Source organism: Pararge aegeria, chromosome 12 (genome assembly GCF_905163445.1).
Source record: "Pararge aegeria chromosome 12, ilParAegt1.1, whole genome shotgun sequence".
In the NCBI taxonomy this organism is placed as follows: domain Eukaryota; kingdom Metazoa; phylum Arthropoda; class Insecta; order Lepidoptera; family Nymphalidae; genus Pararge; species Pararge aegeria.
Genome location: NC_053191.1, coordinates 18,475,116 through 18,492,967, shown reverse-complemented (window position 1 = coordinate 18,492,967; position 17,852 = coordinate 18,475,116). Strand labels below are relative to the sequence as shown.

Genomic DNA, 17,852 nt, shown 5'->3' with positions numbered 1-17,852 from the left:
GAAACATATACTACTTACACCACACTTTTTTAAGGTTCATGTCAATTGGGAAAAGTCTATATCAACATTTCCTGGGTCCTGTAGCCTTAGTAGTCATAAGATTTGCTTGCTCGCAATCGAGGATCCAACTCTGTACCGACAAGTAAAATTGGCCTAAAGTGACAAGGTAGGTTAACTCTTTTTAGTCTCAAATCCTGTACTTCCGATTTGTATTTTAAAAGTTGCTTCAGCCCTAGCTGAGGAATTATAGGCAAATTTAAGTTTTTATGCAACTAGAATAAGATCCATTTTACTCTATATTTCAAGCATTTCGATACTCGAAAGCGACTACTCGATTCGAGAAAAAATCTTGTACTAAGAGTACTAATTTTCTATGGAATTGCATGATTAACTGCACGCGATATACAATTTGGTGCCAAAATTTTAAAACAAGCACTATAATGTTATAAAAAAAATGTAAGTTGAGTTTGTGTGCGTATTTCTTGTTTTCGTGAAAAGGCTACCCTTGAATAACATTATTTTAAACCTCAAATTCAAATTCTGTTTAAATTAGGGTATTTCTATACGAAACGTCAAGTGTGTTTTAGCGACTCTAACACCGGTTGGGCAGACAGACTTTATCGTATAGAAGCTAACGAGAAACACAGCAGTTGCTCTTTTTGGCATCAGCAAAGTAATAATATGACCAAAAAATATTACGTGCAATTTTCATGGAGAACGAAGAGGTTTTTATCCTCAGTCTATGGAGCCCTACTGCTGGGCCCTCCTTTGCAGATTGTTATTCTAACCAACAGAGAACATAGGCTTTTTTTATCGTAAGAGGTTGAGATTAAGAGCTTGGTTTCTCCGCAGCATCATAACGGAACACTGAATCGGCGTCCCATCAGCCGACATTATAAATCTCCAAAATGCCCTTGCGGTTAATTGAACCAGGGTCCTACCATTAAAACGCAACACAACACAACAAAACACAACGCTCCCAGTTGCGCCAGGGAGGTCGACATAATTTAGGTAGAGGTACATTTGTTTCAATCACCACCGTTCGCATTGTCAATGTCTCGTAGGCTCTCGTAGCTAGGAAGGAACAGTCCTCGTCAGGTCGCCCAGTCGGTGGAGGTTGTAACCACTCGCGATAGCCTACAGCCGCTTTACATATACTAACATGCCGGGAAATGATGCGTATAACGTAAGTAATGTAATGCCGTCTCCAAGTCTGTTTATCCATATAAGATTAACATCCCCACGCTCACTGTCTTCACTAAACTAATGTTCGACAGAATCTCCTAATGACATATTCACAGATAACTGGAATAAACTACTACTACTACTTTTGTGAAAGACTAATTTGTAGCTACTACTTTGATTTAATTTTGAATTGTTATCTTTGTTTCTCTACTTAATAACGTTTACGTATTACTCTTACTCTTTGAATAACAATGTTATAGTTTCTTAGTTTAAGTTGTCTGCATTAATTAATTAAATAAATCGCAGAGACAATGCAATAGTGAGATGGAAATAAAAGAGAAATTAAAATTCGTCTCGTTATACATTTATTTTTTCTCCATGGCCTCTTTGAAGGCGCTGCTGGCGGCACCCGTTGCTGCCTTCGCAGCCGCGCCGGCTGCAGCGCTGGCTGCCCGGAAGAACTTCTCCCCCTTCCATGCACATATAAATGGTTACTTAAAGCACCCTTCCATGTATACACAAGTGTTTATTTCAAACCTGCTGCCAGTTTGCACCTTGCAACATTCAATATGTAATTGCCGTTATATAGCTAGTTTTGTTTTAAACATCAAAAGATGTCACTAGTAATGGAATAACTCGCGCTATCGTTTAGTGTTTGCTATATTATACATTTAGTTTTATTGTATACGAAATTACCTTTATACATGATTTGCTCACTCGAAATCAAGAGTCGTTTTAAGACAAAGCTTGAACATCGGAGTGAAAAGGATCTTATCTGCATTTAATTAAAGATCAAATTTGCCTCCAATCCTTTAGCTCGGGCGTTTGACAGAACGTTTGTAAAACAAAAATCAGAAATACAGGAAAAGCAATTTTAAAACGAGTGTCATTAGGTCCATTTTACTTTGACGTTGAGAGTTTGATATTGGAAAACTACTCATTCCAATACTAACGACATATGTTGATGATATCTAAAACAAAACGAGGTTATAACGCCAGGGCCTGGTTACGTTTGTGTTAGTGTATGTTGCGTACTCAGATATCCCCTGACATGGTGCCTGAAATCTTCTTGATGCAACTTTTGCTCTAAATAGGTTCACGATTTACGTATTAGGTTATGCCATAAGTACAATTCCTTTTTTTTTTATCTCCCTTTGTATGAGAGGCAATGTATTCATTAGACATTAGCATATTGACATACCGATCAGAAATGGGCATGAAAATAGGTAAGTATTATTTTAACACAATATGACATTCGGAAATAAGTAAGTATCGGAATCTGCTAATAAAACTTATTTCTGCAGCAAATGTAGGTTTGGAATACAATTGCAAATTCCTAGGTTTAAAATGAGCGGAGACCACTTATTTGGACTGCTGTAGATAATCGACCCATCATACGTCACGTGATGTTTATACACAAACATATATTGCCTACAGACTTCCTTTGCAATTGCAGTTGTGCAAAACCATGTACCTCCTTAGCGAGGGTCTTGGTATAGGCCTCCACGTTGGTCTTCTGCTCCGCCGCCAGCGTGGCTATGGCCTGCTTGAACTTCTCTATCTCGACGTTGTGCTTGTCTTTGACGTCATCAAACAGCTTGCGGGCATTCTCCTCAGTTATTTTGACACCATCTACGATTTTGGCTGCAATGAGGTGAAACGTATTTAACATCACCCCAAACCTTACGGAGAACTTTGAATATGTAAGAATATAATACCTGTAGTTATCGGTCTATTTTAAGTCCTCTCTCTCGACCGAACGAACGCTTTCTCAGCTAATTCGTTCGAGGAGCAAACCAGTAGAAACAAGGGGCTTAAAGTTCTCTTAAAAAATTTAATAGTTTATTTTTGTTTATATTATATGGAACACAGATCTAGGTCTGATCTTAATAATAAATCTAATTTGATTATCGGATGGCAAATCGATAGCACTACTTAATTCGATCTTTAATCTCAAGTTTATAGATGAGATTGATTATTCTGGTAAAGAATGGTAGTGCCCAATCTGAGTTGATTGCCTAAGTCTATTAAGCCAAACTGAGGAAGCGCCGTGAATCTATTATCGCCCCGCCCCAACTTCTTAGTGCTCGTTGTTTGTATATTAGGTCAGTAAACTTACAGTCCTTCATCCAAGCGATAAGGTTATCAACGGAGTTGTGCCCGTCTCTTTTTAATTTATTAAAGGTGTCTTCCATTGGGTGCGTTTCAAATAACAAGAACAATGAAATGTATAAAACTTGTAAAATATCCCCTTCTTTACTTAGGAGAATAAAGATAGAATATATAAATAAAATTTGACAACTGTCTTCCAAACAGCTTTCAAATCAATAATCGATCGATGTTTCAAATTCCAAAGTCAAAATCTGTAGAGCTACATTTTGAATTCATTGACTACGTTTAATGTTTTGCCTCTCCTGAAGGTCTATTAGCATTCATTTCATCTTGACAGGGGGAGATTGCCTCTTTGTTGGCAGTATTAATAAGCACAAATTAAAATTATTATTGTATCTACGTTACATAATAAATTACTCTATTGCATTGAAATCTCGCGCATGAAATCAAAATGCAATTTCGTGATATACATTTTTATACCTTTTCAAGTATTCATTCAATTTGTACCTACATCACATTTAAGTATGCCTATTTTAGGCATACTTAAATGTGATATAAGTACAATGATAATTTAAATGTGTTATAGGTTTAGGTACATACAAATATATTTTGGAAATTGTAGTTAAGTATATTGTACCCCATAAGTAAATAAGCCAAGATAAGTTATCTAAAAGGATTTGGGAATGGATTTACAAATTCTAGATTAAGAATTTCGTCGGATATCTAGATTCAGGTCATGGTTTTGAAATTCTATCACAAAAGATTATTCTGGCACAGTTTTATTATATTACTGATCATTTATCTCTTTTAGCTGATTCTCCTCTCGTATCTCTTCAATAATACCTTGACTTACAGTTTCAAAGAGCGCCAAAAACACTTCCACCTCCAGTTTCGATTGTCTAGTTAAAATCCCTATGAGTTGCACAAACTGCACCAAACTCAGCTCCTCCCGGCTAGGACACAGCCTCTCGTAGGATAGTGTGAAGAACTCTCGGGAAATTAACCTCCCGTCTATGATTTTGGAAATTTCAAACCACTTTTGGAGTATTTCATACTTAGCGCCGTTTCCCCCGCTCGCACTGCGCAGAGTAGTGTACATGTCTTCTAGATTCATTTTAGTATAGTACAAAAATTATTTCTTTTGTATATTCGTACTCATTAATTTGGTTTTTTGGATCACTCAAAATTTTAGTTTAGGTATAATAGTAGCAAAAAAAATCGAGTAGGCTACACTGACTGTAGAGAAAAGGGGGGTCAACAAACCTGCGTTTTCAAATGCAGATCGGCACCTTGGGACCCCAACATGTCATCGTTAGAGTCCCAAGGTCGGTTCCTCTGGTCCATATATCGGTATTCAGATCTATGCCTCGACCGCTTGCACCTGCTCAACAACAGCTCAATTATGTAATAATTTTGTAACTGGGATCACGTAGAGATGAATTGTTCCCACTACGCCGACCGTTTACTAAAGAATCCTCCTTAAGAACTCCAAGCAAAGCACTCCCAATGATTGCGCTTTGGACAGTATAAATTAACGAAAGTACAGAAATTGAGTAGATAAATAATACTAAAATGGCAGTCACATCTTTTTATTATATGAGTATATAAAAATAAAATATTTATATTACAGTCAAAAGTAAAATTAGTGTTCCTAAGGCAACGTGTGCACTGACAGCTCACTCTTCTCACGACTTTATATACTTTGTACTAAAAAAACGCGCGTTTGAAAGTTAAGCTTTCAGTGCGCCTTTGCTCATAATTAAGGCTCCTTCACAATATAAGAATTTCGTATGTCGATGAATAGAAATACGTTAAATCAGCATTAGTATTCGGAACTAGTTTAATGTTGACGCTCTTCTTACAGAATTATAATCTTTATTTTAGTGACCTCAAGGTATAAAATAAAGATTATATTTTTAAAATAATATACCGCTTTAAGCGATTGTTGTAAGCCCACTGGACTAAGGCACTGGAGAAAATTAAAAACCGGTTTCGGTCACTAACCCCGGTATCGGAATAATTTCGGTAACCGATAGAATGAAAACATTGTTTTAATGGTTATTAAACACAACCTACCGGTAAATTGAAGCAATTGTTTGCACTAAAAACATTTCATCATAATGTGAAAGAGCTCCTATTCTAGAGTAAATTACCCGGTTATATTCGAGTCAAATTTCCAATCATGTCTGTAAACAAATATTATTGCTTTATTATCAACTTAAGGCCACCAACTCGCGTTAAAGCAGCGAGATATATGCTCTATATATTGTTCATATCTTTTCTGAGGGGGAACCTGTGCTTAGGAACATTAGTCAAGTTTATGGCCGTGGAAGTACCTATGTGTTTGAGCTTACAAATATAATCTTTATCATTACCAGCCTATTATCGGTTCACTGCAGGGCACGGGTCTCGTCTCAGAATGAGAAGAGTATAGGCGGTAGTTCACCACGTTAGCTGATCTCAAAGGCGTGTGAAGTCTGTCGAACCGCACTGACCTAGCGTGGTCGACTACGGCCTTAACCCTTCTCATTCTGAGAGAAGACCCGTGCCCTGGTTTGGGCTGATAATGAATTGGTAATGATAATATCATATTTCTTTCATCATCGTCATGTTAAGAAATGGCCGTCCAGTGCTGGACATAGGGAATTTGTAGGAAGTTCCAAATGCCACACCGCTTGCCTCCAGCGGCTGCCTGCAACACGTTAACCGGCGTGGGATCGCCATTCTAGCAACTTGCGACCCAAAAGTCCACCAGTTCTCCGAGTTATGTGCCCCGTCCTTACTTACCTACTTCAGGTTCGCTCGCTGATCTATGTCGGTAACTCTAGTTCTTCCACGGATCTCCTCATTCCTGATTTGATCACGTAGAGACACTCCGAGAAGAGCTTTGCTATTAAATACTATTGATGTAATCTTAAATATTAGTTGTAACGTTAGCAGCTAGATTTAACTTTACGTTGGATGAAAAATAATATTTATCATTTTTACAATTTACATCCTTAAATAAGTATGAAGTAAATTAATTCGAAAATATACATAAATGACTTCTAGCAAATAATAAAACCTTAAAAAATCCTCTAAGTATAATAAATTGGCAGGTCCTTATGCTAAGCAACAAAAATATATGATTATTGTGTATTTTTTCACGGACTACCTTTCAGTTTATATAAATAATACAAAAACAACAAAACTCTTATATAAATAAAAGTATTTCCACGATTAGAACAGGTATTTCATCAGGTATCGAGTAATTTATAAATTAACAAAAATAACTCCATTATTTACACGGTTCTTTGGGATTTTTGTTTGCAAATACACTTCGTTATTAAAAATAATACGTTATTCTAATTCTTTGTTTGCAATATTAACAACATACATGCAAAACTAAACTGAGAGTTTTATAAAAATTCCGGATTCAAAAACTTTTTCAAAAGACGGGTATCAAAAGAATAGTTCGTTCACATATTTTATAGTAGAGTAGTGTAGATGTTTACACTTATATTATCAGAATTTGATAAACAGTAGCCATTTTCTTTTCAATAAAGTACATTGTAAAATGTAATATACTAAAAATACATAGAAGCGTTACTTCTCGACCTGAATTCAGTTAAATTTAATGAGAAAACATGAAAGCGAAACATTCGTATATATTGTATTTAAGATTAAAATACTGGTAACTTAGCCTCGATTAATACGTTTACATTAAATACTTTTAAATAAATATACTTTTTAGACGTTATACTTCTTTAGCGGCGTTAGAAAAAAATCATCGGAGTGAAATTATACGATGTAACGAAATGCGCGCGCACATGGTTACACGAGTTTAACAAAAAATTTAAATTTTAATGTTCAGTGAAACTTGGTGTTCCGTTAATGAGATAACTAGATAATACGTTATAATAAAACTTTCAATGTATTAAATACCTTTTTCTATTGTTAGTGTCGTTTTCTCTAGAAACGTAGAATAAGGCGTAGGATAAAAAAATTTAAAAGATTTTTATATTGTTACGCCAAAGAAGTATAACTTCTAACGTGTACATAAGTACACCCACGTTTTTTTAAATAAAGACTGTACCGCAGTCACTACATATATATATAATCAGTGGCATTAGTAAGAGATGCGTATGCTTGAAAGTGCAGTTTTCGTGTATTAACTCAGAGTAAAATGAACCTCATTGGTATTTTTTTAAAGCTGAAGAAAATCAACAACAAAGAATGTACGACTCTAAAACAAGGCTCATTAGGTACATTTTACATTGACGTTGGGGGTTCGATACGCGAAAACAACTACGACCAGCTCGCAAGCATACCATTGGCATACTTAAAGGGCCCAAGCGTGCCAATGTCATATTAAGGCGCTTGTATATATATATAAGGTATGTTTTGTACCAATTATAATAATGGCAACTAAGTTTTTTATTTAAACCAATATTCTATATATATTCCGAATCCAGTATTAACACATTTCATCTGTTACGTTTTATGATTTCTAACAAAAAAACTGAAGACATTTAGCGTTCCAGTACGACACCGCGCGGAAATCGATTAGGGTTTAAATATGCTATATCCTTTCTAGCTCTGCGTGCTGCCTTCTTAGCTAAGGGTTAACTTATCACCGAATGAAAATATAACAGTGGATATCAGTCAGGTTAATCTTCTCATTCGATTCATGGTTAGCACCAATACAGATCACGATATGATAGCCAGTCAGGTCTCAAACTGTTAGTTTAGGTTAAAAAGTTCTTGATGCGGTTGTGTGCGTTCCCGTAACCCAATCACCAGTACGCTTAGAACAAGATTTGCTCGCTCTAAATCGGGGAGTCGTTTTCGAGTATCGAAATACATGAACATCAAGGAAAAATTTATCTTATTGCTATTGCATTAAAACTCGCATTTGCCTACAATTCTTCAGCTAGGGCTTTTGGTAGAACTTTATATTATAAAAAATTGGAAGTATTTTATCGGATAGGATTAGCGGTTTTTAAAACGACTGACATAAGGTCCATTTCACTTTAACGGTAACGAGTTCAACAAGCGAAAACGACTACTGGATTGCGAGCGAGTGAATCTTGCAGTAAGGCTACAGAATGTGTGGTGGTGGTGTTTGGGAACACCGTTTAGATTTAATCGGTAGAAGTCCGAGGTTCCATCGAGGAGTTCAGCACATTAGCATTGTCTTTGTAAACAATATGGCTTTAACAAATTCCATGCTGCATTGAGGTTACAAAGTTCACATTTCACACATGTTCCGAGTAACTTGTTCAGCACCACATATAGTTACAAAAGAGATCACTCGTTGATGCTCGGCTGGTCGCGCGTGGGCCGCTTGGGAATGAACGAGACGGTGAGCATGTCTTCCTCTTCCCGCAGCAGGCAGCCGTCGCTCGCCTTGCTGCGGTGGAACAGTCTGCAGGAAATAACACAACATTGTTTTATTTTTTATAGTGAAACTTTTATTACATCGTCTCAGACTGTTTCGACTGTATGTTGCATGTCGCGTGACGGTCGGCCGCGGAGTAGGGCTTAAGTCACAGGCACCTGTCAGAGCAACCGAGGTCCAAGTCCAATATGGCGGCGTATAGTGTATAGACTGTCATTCATTTGTGCCAGTGCTCCATGAAATATTGGTAACATTTATAAACTAAAGAAAGATGGAATTTTTAATAGAATTATATTGAAAATAATTGAAAAACGGATCAAAATTTCTTAAGGACGTATTCTAAGACACAGAGTTTTATAAAAAATATTAGTCGGAGACCTACTTTTGTCATTTCCGATTATCAATCCAATTTTCCAAGTATAAAATTATGATTGATGCAGCGATCTTTATACCCTTAATGGAATATTATTCCGAATTTTTTTAGTTCAATGTCCACACAATCCTTTTAATTTTTTGAATTAGCTTGGGCAGATTTTTGATAGTATTTTAGCATTACATAGGAATCACTTCAGGGCAGCTCCATGTTTTAAGGTTAACCTTCGGCAAGGGGCACCGAGGATCTTTATATAAAAGTGGGGGTTTTTTTTAAAATTCAAATTCTATAATCATGAGGAGCAAAAAGAAAAATAAGCACATTTGTTTGTTCACATGATTTCAGTACAGCTATCTAATCCAGCGTATTGGAAAGGGTAATGTGAACAGGTTTTAATTCTTATATCTACCGAATAGAGTTTATTTTTAGCACAAGGACTATTGATTTAATTTCTTTATAAGATAACTATTCCATTGAAATTTATATAGACCCTACTACCCAATTTATGCCGGGAGTTAACAAGTACGTCAAGTTAAAACACTAAGTTGACGATCCTAATAATCTACCACCATACTGGACTTTCCAATTTCATTTCAGTGCAGTGTAAAGCACTGGACTAATATAAAGAGAACGGATGTCAATGAAACTTATTGGATGCAGCAATGAGTACAATGTGAATTGGCCATATTTCAATAAAATTCCTACAAGTGCAATATTAACCCGTAAGACAATAAAAAATATACAAAACTCCAACGAAAATTGATCACAAAACATGATAAAATAAAACAAAACAAACAAAACCGCCAAACAAACAATTCCGAAACAAAAACACAAAAATTATAATCTCTTACATGCAACACATAAACCCATAAATAATTGTTTTATTTTTTTTATAAATTAAAATAATATAACTTTCACTAATAAATCGATGCAATAAATATAGTATCGCTGAATAACATAAATAGTAATAACATGTGATCTTAGGCCAACACACAAGGGCGTGACATGTATATATTGGAAAAGGCCTCAATAATTTATTTATGTACAGTTTAGTTCTGTACGCCTCTGTGTTTGCAAGCCTTAAAAGAGCAGTATTTTTGTATAAAAGCCGTACATTAATAATAACAACTCAAACACGTCAAACCTCCACCGCGGCCCGACGCACACAAACAAATATAAAATGTATCAATTTCATTGTATTACCATCACAACTTTAACAGAGTCGACTTCAGCGAGTCCCGCTTTCCGCTAGAGTGAGACACAAATACAGAATTGCGTGAGTAGGAAAGAGTGCGATATAGTGCTAAACATTGACTGGTACCTATTATATTCTGGGTTTAAATCAAAATCTATATCAAAATGTGTAAGAAACACGGTGAAAACTGTGAATAGTCATTACGAAACCTTTTAATGTTAGAAATGCGAAAGTGAGTTTGTTGGTTTTTTCCTCTTGCACTCAGAAACGAACGAGTTGCTCTCATGAATGTAGTGTATAATATTCAAACTGAGAGACTGACTTTGTATATTTTGTCCTTTCGCATTTATAACACTAGTAAGAAGAATCAATATTATTTCCAGTATTCTGCATATTGACAATCATCGCATCAACCTATTACCAGCCCACTATATTTTCCCAGTCTTCATCATCATCCCATCGACATCACAGGCCCACTACAGAGCACGGGTCTCCTCCTACAATGAGAAGGGGTTAAGACCTTAGTCCACCACGCTGGCCCACTGCGCATTGGTGGACTCCTAGTATTTTCCTAGTATTCCCTAGTGATTGTTTAATATGACTTGATCAGAATTACTAGATCATATTAAACAATTACTAGGGAATACAAGGAACATACTTGGAGACCACCAATCCGCACTGGGCCAGCGTGGTGGACTAAGGTCTTAACCCCTTCTCATCGTGGGAGGAGACCCATGCTCTGTAGTGGACCTGTGATGAGTCGATGGGATGATGATGAAGACTGGGAAAATATGATTTGTACTTATAGAACTATAATATTACCCTATGTTAGGAATGAAATAAAGCTTTGGCACATACTTGGCCAGAGCGGTGCCCCTGTCGTTGGGGTCCACCTTCTCGTCAAGCCCTCGGTGCACGGACACGGAGTCCAGCTCTTCCAGGTGTATTGACTGCAGGTATTCCGTCGTCCGCAGCTGTTCCGGAGAGGGCTTTTTGAATCTGTGCCGGGAAAGATCAGAATTATAGCAACGGTCACATTATATTTGATACGTCACCCAATTCCACGCAACGCGACGATTGTTGAGTCAAATTAAAGATTGGTATTTTTTCTGCCCAGATTCACATAACTTATAGTTTAGTTTAAAGTAGTTATAAGTCTGTCATGGACTGTGATTAGGCTAATATTTATAAAAAAAACCCTACTGGCAACGTTTCTAACGCAAAGTTAAATTTATAACTTTCTACCCCCTTTTCTGCGTTGGGGTAAAAGGTATGGAACTTACGTTCTGAGCAATAAACTGGAGCACACGACTGAAACAGAACTCATCGCCATCGCGGCGGACGCCATCCAAGGCTGCAAAAAAGAGAACTTACAGTTATAACGATATTATAAGAAATGCGATTAATAACATTTAGAAGAAAAAATAAATTGAGCAGTTTACTAGGCTGCATAAAATTATTAATTCATTTAAGGATAATTGTATATCATTTAATAACAAATTACCAGATGAAATCTTTGAGATGTCTCTCAAAAAGTTCAAAGTTTATATAAAACGTAAGCTTACAGAAAAATCCTATATAATATTAGGGATTACATGTATGATAAAAAAAACTCGGGTATTAATTGCTCTAACTTCATAGCTAAATTTTAACTCGACTGTGAGATGGTGATAACAAAAAAACCAAAGTTTGTTGTGGGCTCTCATTAGACCAGGGCGCGTATGAATACCGTTATCACCTAACACAGTGGCGACATGTTAAATGTATGAACGCTTCGTAAGTGCCTGTGATGAAGGTTTACATAAATAAACATTTTTGAATTCGAATTTAAAATTTGTAAACAAGCTAATGCTGTTGATAAGACGCGGGCAGAAAGTGTGGAGAGCAATATAGGTAAAATAGGTTACCCCAGAAAAAGAAACGGTTCCCACAGATTTTATAAAAAACCGTAATACGTATAGAGGAAGAACGTTGTACCTGTAACTGCAGCCCGTAGAGCGCGAAAGCCCCGCTGGCCAGCGGGATCCCGAGAAGGTTGTACACCGACGCGAAGAGGAAGTTTAGTCGAATCCGCCTCACTGTGGTGCGGGACAGCTCCAGACACGCCACCACATCCAACAGATCGTTCTGGAAACAATCAAAATTGCATTAAGACACTACCGCACTAAAATTTATGAAAACTTTAATTAAAATAAAACACAATTCAATTGAAATGATGATGACAATTCAATTAATATAATTATGTCAATACAATTGAATTCAATTGATAATGATCAAGAAAATTAATTAAATGAGAAAGTGAAAACTGTTGACTATTAAAATAAAATTTTTACATAAAAATATATACGACCACTTTGCTCTAAGAGTCTTGTGTTTCTGGTCGGCATTTTATATATTATAATTAATAATTGCAGTGATATTAAACACTTACCCGTAATCAGTTGCTACGCGACAACGTACCGGAACGGTAAATTGCTTAGCGGCAAATCTTTGTCGGTATGGTGGTAACTACCAACGGCCGCAGCCTCCCACCAGATTTTATGCTTCTAATCCCTTGCAATGCTTAGTTTCTGGTGCGAACTATACAGCTTTACAAGCTGGAGAAATATTTTTTTGGGGAGGAAGATGTGATCACTCACTCTCATAAGAACTAAGTCCGCGGCTTCCACAGCGACGTCAGTGCCGCTCGCGATGGCGATGCCAACGTCCGCTTGCGCCAGCGCCGGGGAGTCGTTCACGCCGTCGCCCACCTGGTAACAGTTTTTACACTTCTACTAGAAACTACACTAGGGTCTACGAAATCGTCGAGAAACCTTCCAGCTTTTAAGGTTAATATTTTTTATTTACAACTGCATTACATACATAGCACATAAGATTTTAAACTACGATTTTCAAGACATTTCTTAAATATAATTCAACGAGTCATACCAGGGTAATGTTTTTTGATTTGTCGATATTTCGACTATAAGAAACGGTGTAAATTAACGTAAAGTTTTAATAAATAACTTAATTATTCCCTAAATTATAATAATATAGTATTTACTTAAATTTCAATACAGGATACAGTTTGAAACACGTGTTCTATTTTTAAATATTATAGATATATTGAAATGGCTATGTAAAAGTGATATTTATTTAATAAACTTAATAATATGATTTATAAATATTATTTACACAATAACAACATACTGAACATACAACATATATAACTAGATGATTTGTAATGAATAAGTAAGATTATTGACAGCTGTCAATAATCTTACTCATAAAAAGGCGGAGCTCGAATGTAAGGGGATCATTTTGTGTTTTGAATTTTGAAGTGAAATAAACGTCTATTGCGAGCGTCTTTATTATCTTGTTCTACCGTTATTTTCTAATACGACACAGTTGCATGGATCGTGGTCACGACCTAATACGACAAATCACAAAATATTATCTTGGTATGTACCCGTTGAACTATATTTAAGAATTAGTTCATAAATTTTTGTCTTATGCCTTAATTTTAGCTTAATTTTATTTATGTTATTTTTCTTTTCGCTCGGCTCCTGTGGTGTTTACACATATTTTAACTTTCCTCATGAACTGGACTATTAAATGCAAAAAAAATATCAAATCTGATAGATTTCATTTTGCTTAAACACTCGACTAAGTGTTCAAACAAAAAAAAACAATTCAGTTTCGCTACAGACTTCGGTTAGGTGAGCTATAGTTGCACTTTAAGTATACGAAATTCAGAAAACTCTTACCATAGCGACTTTCTGTCCCTTTTCTTGAAGTTTCTGTATTTTTGCGACTTTGTGCGAGGGTAACACTTCTGCATACACTTTGGTAATTCCCACCTTGAACAAATACAACTTATGAGTTACGAATCAACATTTACATTAGGGTAATCTTGAGCGAGTAATTTTATAGTGTCTGGTTATAAAACAATTAGTATACCTTGACAAACTAATTGATACGCTAAAATAAACACACACACACGTTAACATCATAATGTGTCATATGTCATATTAGCTTTTGTCCGCGGCTTCGCTCACGTTAAGTTAAATTTTTGATTTGGTAAATTTTAATTAGAAAGGTTTTAAAAAATCAGAAACTTTCATATTAATTTTCATCACCTTTTTGATCCTGTTGCAGCTAACCGAAAACCTAAAATCAAAGTTTCATGGATGTAACATGAAAAATAAATTGATAAATGATTTTAACCGTCTTAGGGTTGGAATTTTCAAAAATCCTTTCTAAGCGGATGCCTACGTTGTAATAACTCTATTTTGATAGATCAGTCAGGTAGTCAGTCACCTATGAATTTTATATATCCCTACTAATATTACAAATGTCAATGTAAGTTTGTTTGTTACGCTTTCACGCAAAAACTACTTAACCGATCCTCATGAAACTTTGTACACATATTCTTGGAAGTATTAGAAGTAATATAGGATACTTTTTATCCCGACATTAAACTCGGTTCCTTTGGGAGAGGGGATGAAAGCGTTTGACGATTTTACTCCATAACTCCGACCAATTATAACCGATTTAAATCATTATTTTCGTACTATAGAGGTTATAATATGTGTTTATTTTGCCCAAACTGTGTAGATCTGCTGAATGTGGTTGGAGATAGAGGACAGAACTCCTCAGCGGACAGCAGCAAACCCCTCATTTAAGGCTTAGCGATACTGAATACTTTAATACTTTTTCAGAATTACAATTAATTTGAATGCCACATCAAAAAACAAAATCAAACGCAGACGATGTCGCGGGCAAAAGCTAGTATAGATATATTCTAAATGTCCTTGAGCACAAGCAATGTAACGAGCAATATCGAAATAATTTACCTGTCTCGCAATCGCTACAGCAGTCTTTCTGTTGTCCCCCGTGAGTAAACACACCTCGAGCCCCACCCGCTTCAAGCAGTACACCGCTAGGTGGGCTTCGGGCTTCACTTCGTCCGACACTCCTATCGTGCACACCAGTTGATCTGTTGGAAAAGATTTATTAATAATCTTTGTTGGTGATGTAACCTCTGTTAGCCATAGATTAAGATGGATAGAGGACAACAATATATTGTATTTACGTTATCATAATTTGGTAAATAAAGGCAGGAGGTTCTTTGTTTGTTGCATGCGTTTTTTCCCACTACGTACAAATTAGCTCTTGCCTGCTTAACAAAAATCGTACACGTAAATCGATTTCTCTGATATTTTTCTTGGCTTATTTGCCTTTTTTGTGTTTTTTTTTATTCTGCAGGATTAAAAATTAATAATAGGCATAATTTATGACAATAATTGTTGAAAAACAGCCGTAAAATACGAAAGAATTAAGTATTTTTCATCAGTTATTTTAGGCAAAAACTGTCAAACATTTAAAAACAAACTTTATTTAAAAAAAAATCAGCACTAAAAAAAATGTATGTAAAGTTTTTTGAAAGGATTAATTTATTTTATCATAAAGTCCTGCTGTTATTATCCGATTTTTTTGAGGTAAACATTATAGTTTGTCCCACATTACCCCAGGGTAATTTGAGTCTAGTCTGGCGGTTCGTTTTTACCCCAGAGTGTTTGGCGACGTTACCGTTAATAGCTGCCAACACGGCGGTGCGGCCGAGCTCTTCGTCCCGCTGCAACGTCTCGTGCACCCGCCGCGGCACCGACACGCCGTTACGAGCCATCCACTCGCGGTTCCCGATCAGTACGAGTTGTTCCACTTCCTGCGAGATAACCATTATAATATACACATCAATTAGATTTAACTTTGATCTAGTGCAAAATTTCTCGTTTTATTTTTAATTTTATCTGAGCTGAGTAGTTAAAAATATTGTGTTTAACATATAATATGTATGACCGGAAACTTTTACCATTTTTTTTATTTCGCTACAAGTTAGCCCTTGCCTGCTATCTCACCTGTTTGTAAGTGATAATACAGTCAAAGATGGTAACGGGCTAATGGATTTTTACGCGTCATTACGCGCACCGGAACACTAAATCGCTTAGCGGCACGTCTTTGTCGATAACAAGCCACGGCCACAGCCTCCCACCACACCAGACCAGAGTACTCAGAAATTATAAATACCCTGGAATGTATTTTATATAATGGAATATATTTTATATTTTTGTACATATCTTTAATATGTTATGTTTAATGTGTACTATGTTTTATGTTTATTTTATGTTAATTTAGTTTTAAATCCTAATATTTACTTATGTTTGTTGTACCTCCACCTACTTATTTCTTATAGCATTTTCTTGTATGCCTTTGGTTGCCTGGATGAGATCGCTATTTTGCGATAAGGCCACCAAATTGTACGTTCTACCTTATTGTGCTGTTGTATTTGTATCTCTGTAAATTTTCTCTGTGGTGTACAATAAAAGTGTATTCATTCATACCCAAATGGTCCGTACTGGGTACCCAACCCGGGACCTCCTACTTAAATATCAGTAGTCACCGTTGCGCCATTACATCCAGTATGGTATATTAACATGATTTAGAAATGTAGTTATCACTATCATCTTACTACCATGTTTTTTTATATCCAATGTGCAATCTATTAGCCTATCTAAATACGGAAATATTTGACTTTGTTTTTGTCATATCGGGCGAGTCGCAGGCAGTTGCTCTACTCAAGCGGCAGACTCATATCGTAGCAAATTCAAATTTCAAATTCAAAATTTCTTTATTCATGTAGGCCTATCACAGGCACTTATGAAGCGTTCATAAAATTTTGTTTACATAATTGTAACGGGATGGTGATAACTTCGTTCGCCAACTTAAATCTAAAGCTACGAGGGTTCCAAACGCGCCCTGGTCTAAGAAGAGCCCACAACAAACTTAGCCGGGAAAATTTATTTTTTCGTTATCACCATCTTCCAGTAAATTTAAATTAAGCTATGAAGCTAGAGCAATTCACACCCAAGCTTTTTTATCGTTTAAATAATCCTTAATATTATAATAGGATTTTTCTGTAAGCTTACGTTTTATATAAACTTTGAACTTATTGAGACATCTCAAAGATTTCATTTGGTAATTTGATATAAAATAATATACAATTGCCCTTGAATGAATTTGCAATTTTGTGTAGCCTAGTAAATTGCACAGCGGTGGACGTCACTCGTTTGTTATGATATACTAACTTCGTGATCCGCCCCGTGTGGCCGTATAACAGCGTGTAATCGCTGGGCGGCCTGTGCGGAACTCAAGGCCGCGTCCCCGCCTCCTCCGACGATTTCCACGGGCACACCGTGCAGTTGTATCGTGGAGCCTTCCCTGCCGAATGAGAAATATAACTTTTAAAAAGATAATGATACGTATACACAACGCTTTATTTAATGGATTCATATTTTTGACCGCTCTTAAACATTAGACTATAATATGAATAGTTTGGGCATTATATAAAGCCACTTACCAAAAAAAGTATATAGTGGAACCCAAATTCATTGAGGGGTAATCTTTATCTACAGGTCATCATTATAGCTTAAACTTTAACAAAAAGCTTATAAAATATATGGCTACAGCGACATATTTATTTCCTATTTCAAGCCATTCTCCGGCTGCTATCCTGGTCATAACCCCTGCGTCTAGTGTTTTAAATTCTTTTTTTTAAATAATTGACG

The 17,852-nt window shown here is 36.1% G+C and overlaps 2 protein-coding genes across 7 annotated transcripts in view; both read right to left on the bottom strand.

Moving 5' to 3' along the window:
* Positions 1–1,527: 1,527 nt before the first annotated feature.
* LOC120628243 lies at positions 1,528–4,465 on the bottom strand. 2 transcript variants are annotated; one of them, XM_039896521.1, is made up of 3 exons: positions 4,141–4,465; positions 2,660–2,829; positions 1,528–1,655 (listed from the first exon to the last, which is right to left on the bottom strand). In XM_039896521.1, exons 1-3 carry the CDS (start codon positions 4,409–4,411, stop codon positions 1,551–1,553), a joined length of 546 nt encoding a protein of 181 aa, XP_039752455.1. In that variant the 5' UTR covers positions 4,412–4,465; the 3' UTR covers positions 1,528–1,550. The 2 variants fall into 2 exon arrangements, with proteins under 2 accessions (XP_039752455.1, XP_039752456.1); XM_039896522.1 differs by lacking the exon at positions 4,141–4,465 and adding an exon at positions 3,305–3,490.
* Positions 4,466–7,676: 3,211 nt separating this feature from the next.
* LOC120627998 (copper-transporting ATPase 1) overlaps positions 7,677–17,852 on the bottom strand; it is a 68,515-nt gene continuing 58,339 nt past the window's right edge. For 4 of the 5 annotated variants that reach the window (XM_039896157.1, XM_039896159.1, XM_039896158.1 and 1 more), the window contains 9 exons: positions 17,373–17,505; positions 15,817–15,952; positions 15,081–15,223; positions 13,992–14,084; positions 12,885–12,995; positions 12,223–12,372; positions 11,529–11,599; positions 11,104–11,244; positions 7,677–8,704 (listed from right to left, as the gene is read on the bottom strand). In XM_039896157.1, coding sequence (XP_039752091.1) covers positions 8,587–8,704; positions 11,104–11,244; positions 11,529–11,599; positions 12,223–12,372; positions 12,885–12,995; positions 13,992–14,084; positions 15,081–15,223; positions 15,817–15,952; positions 17,373–17,505 — 1,096 coding nt within the window. In that variant the 3' untranslated portion in view covers positions 7,677–8,586. Of the gene's footprint in view, positions 8,705–10,253; positions 10,299–11,103; positions 11,245–11,528; positions 11,600–12,222; positions 12,373–12,884; positions 12,996–13,991; positions 14,085–15,080; positions 15,224–15,816; positions 15,953–17,372; positions 17,506–17,852 lie in introns of all 5 variants that reach the window. The other variant, XM_039896161.1, reaches the window with a different exon arrangement.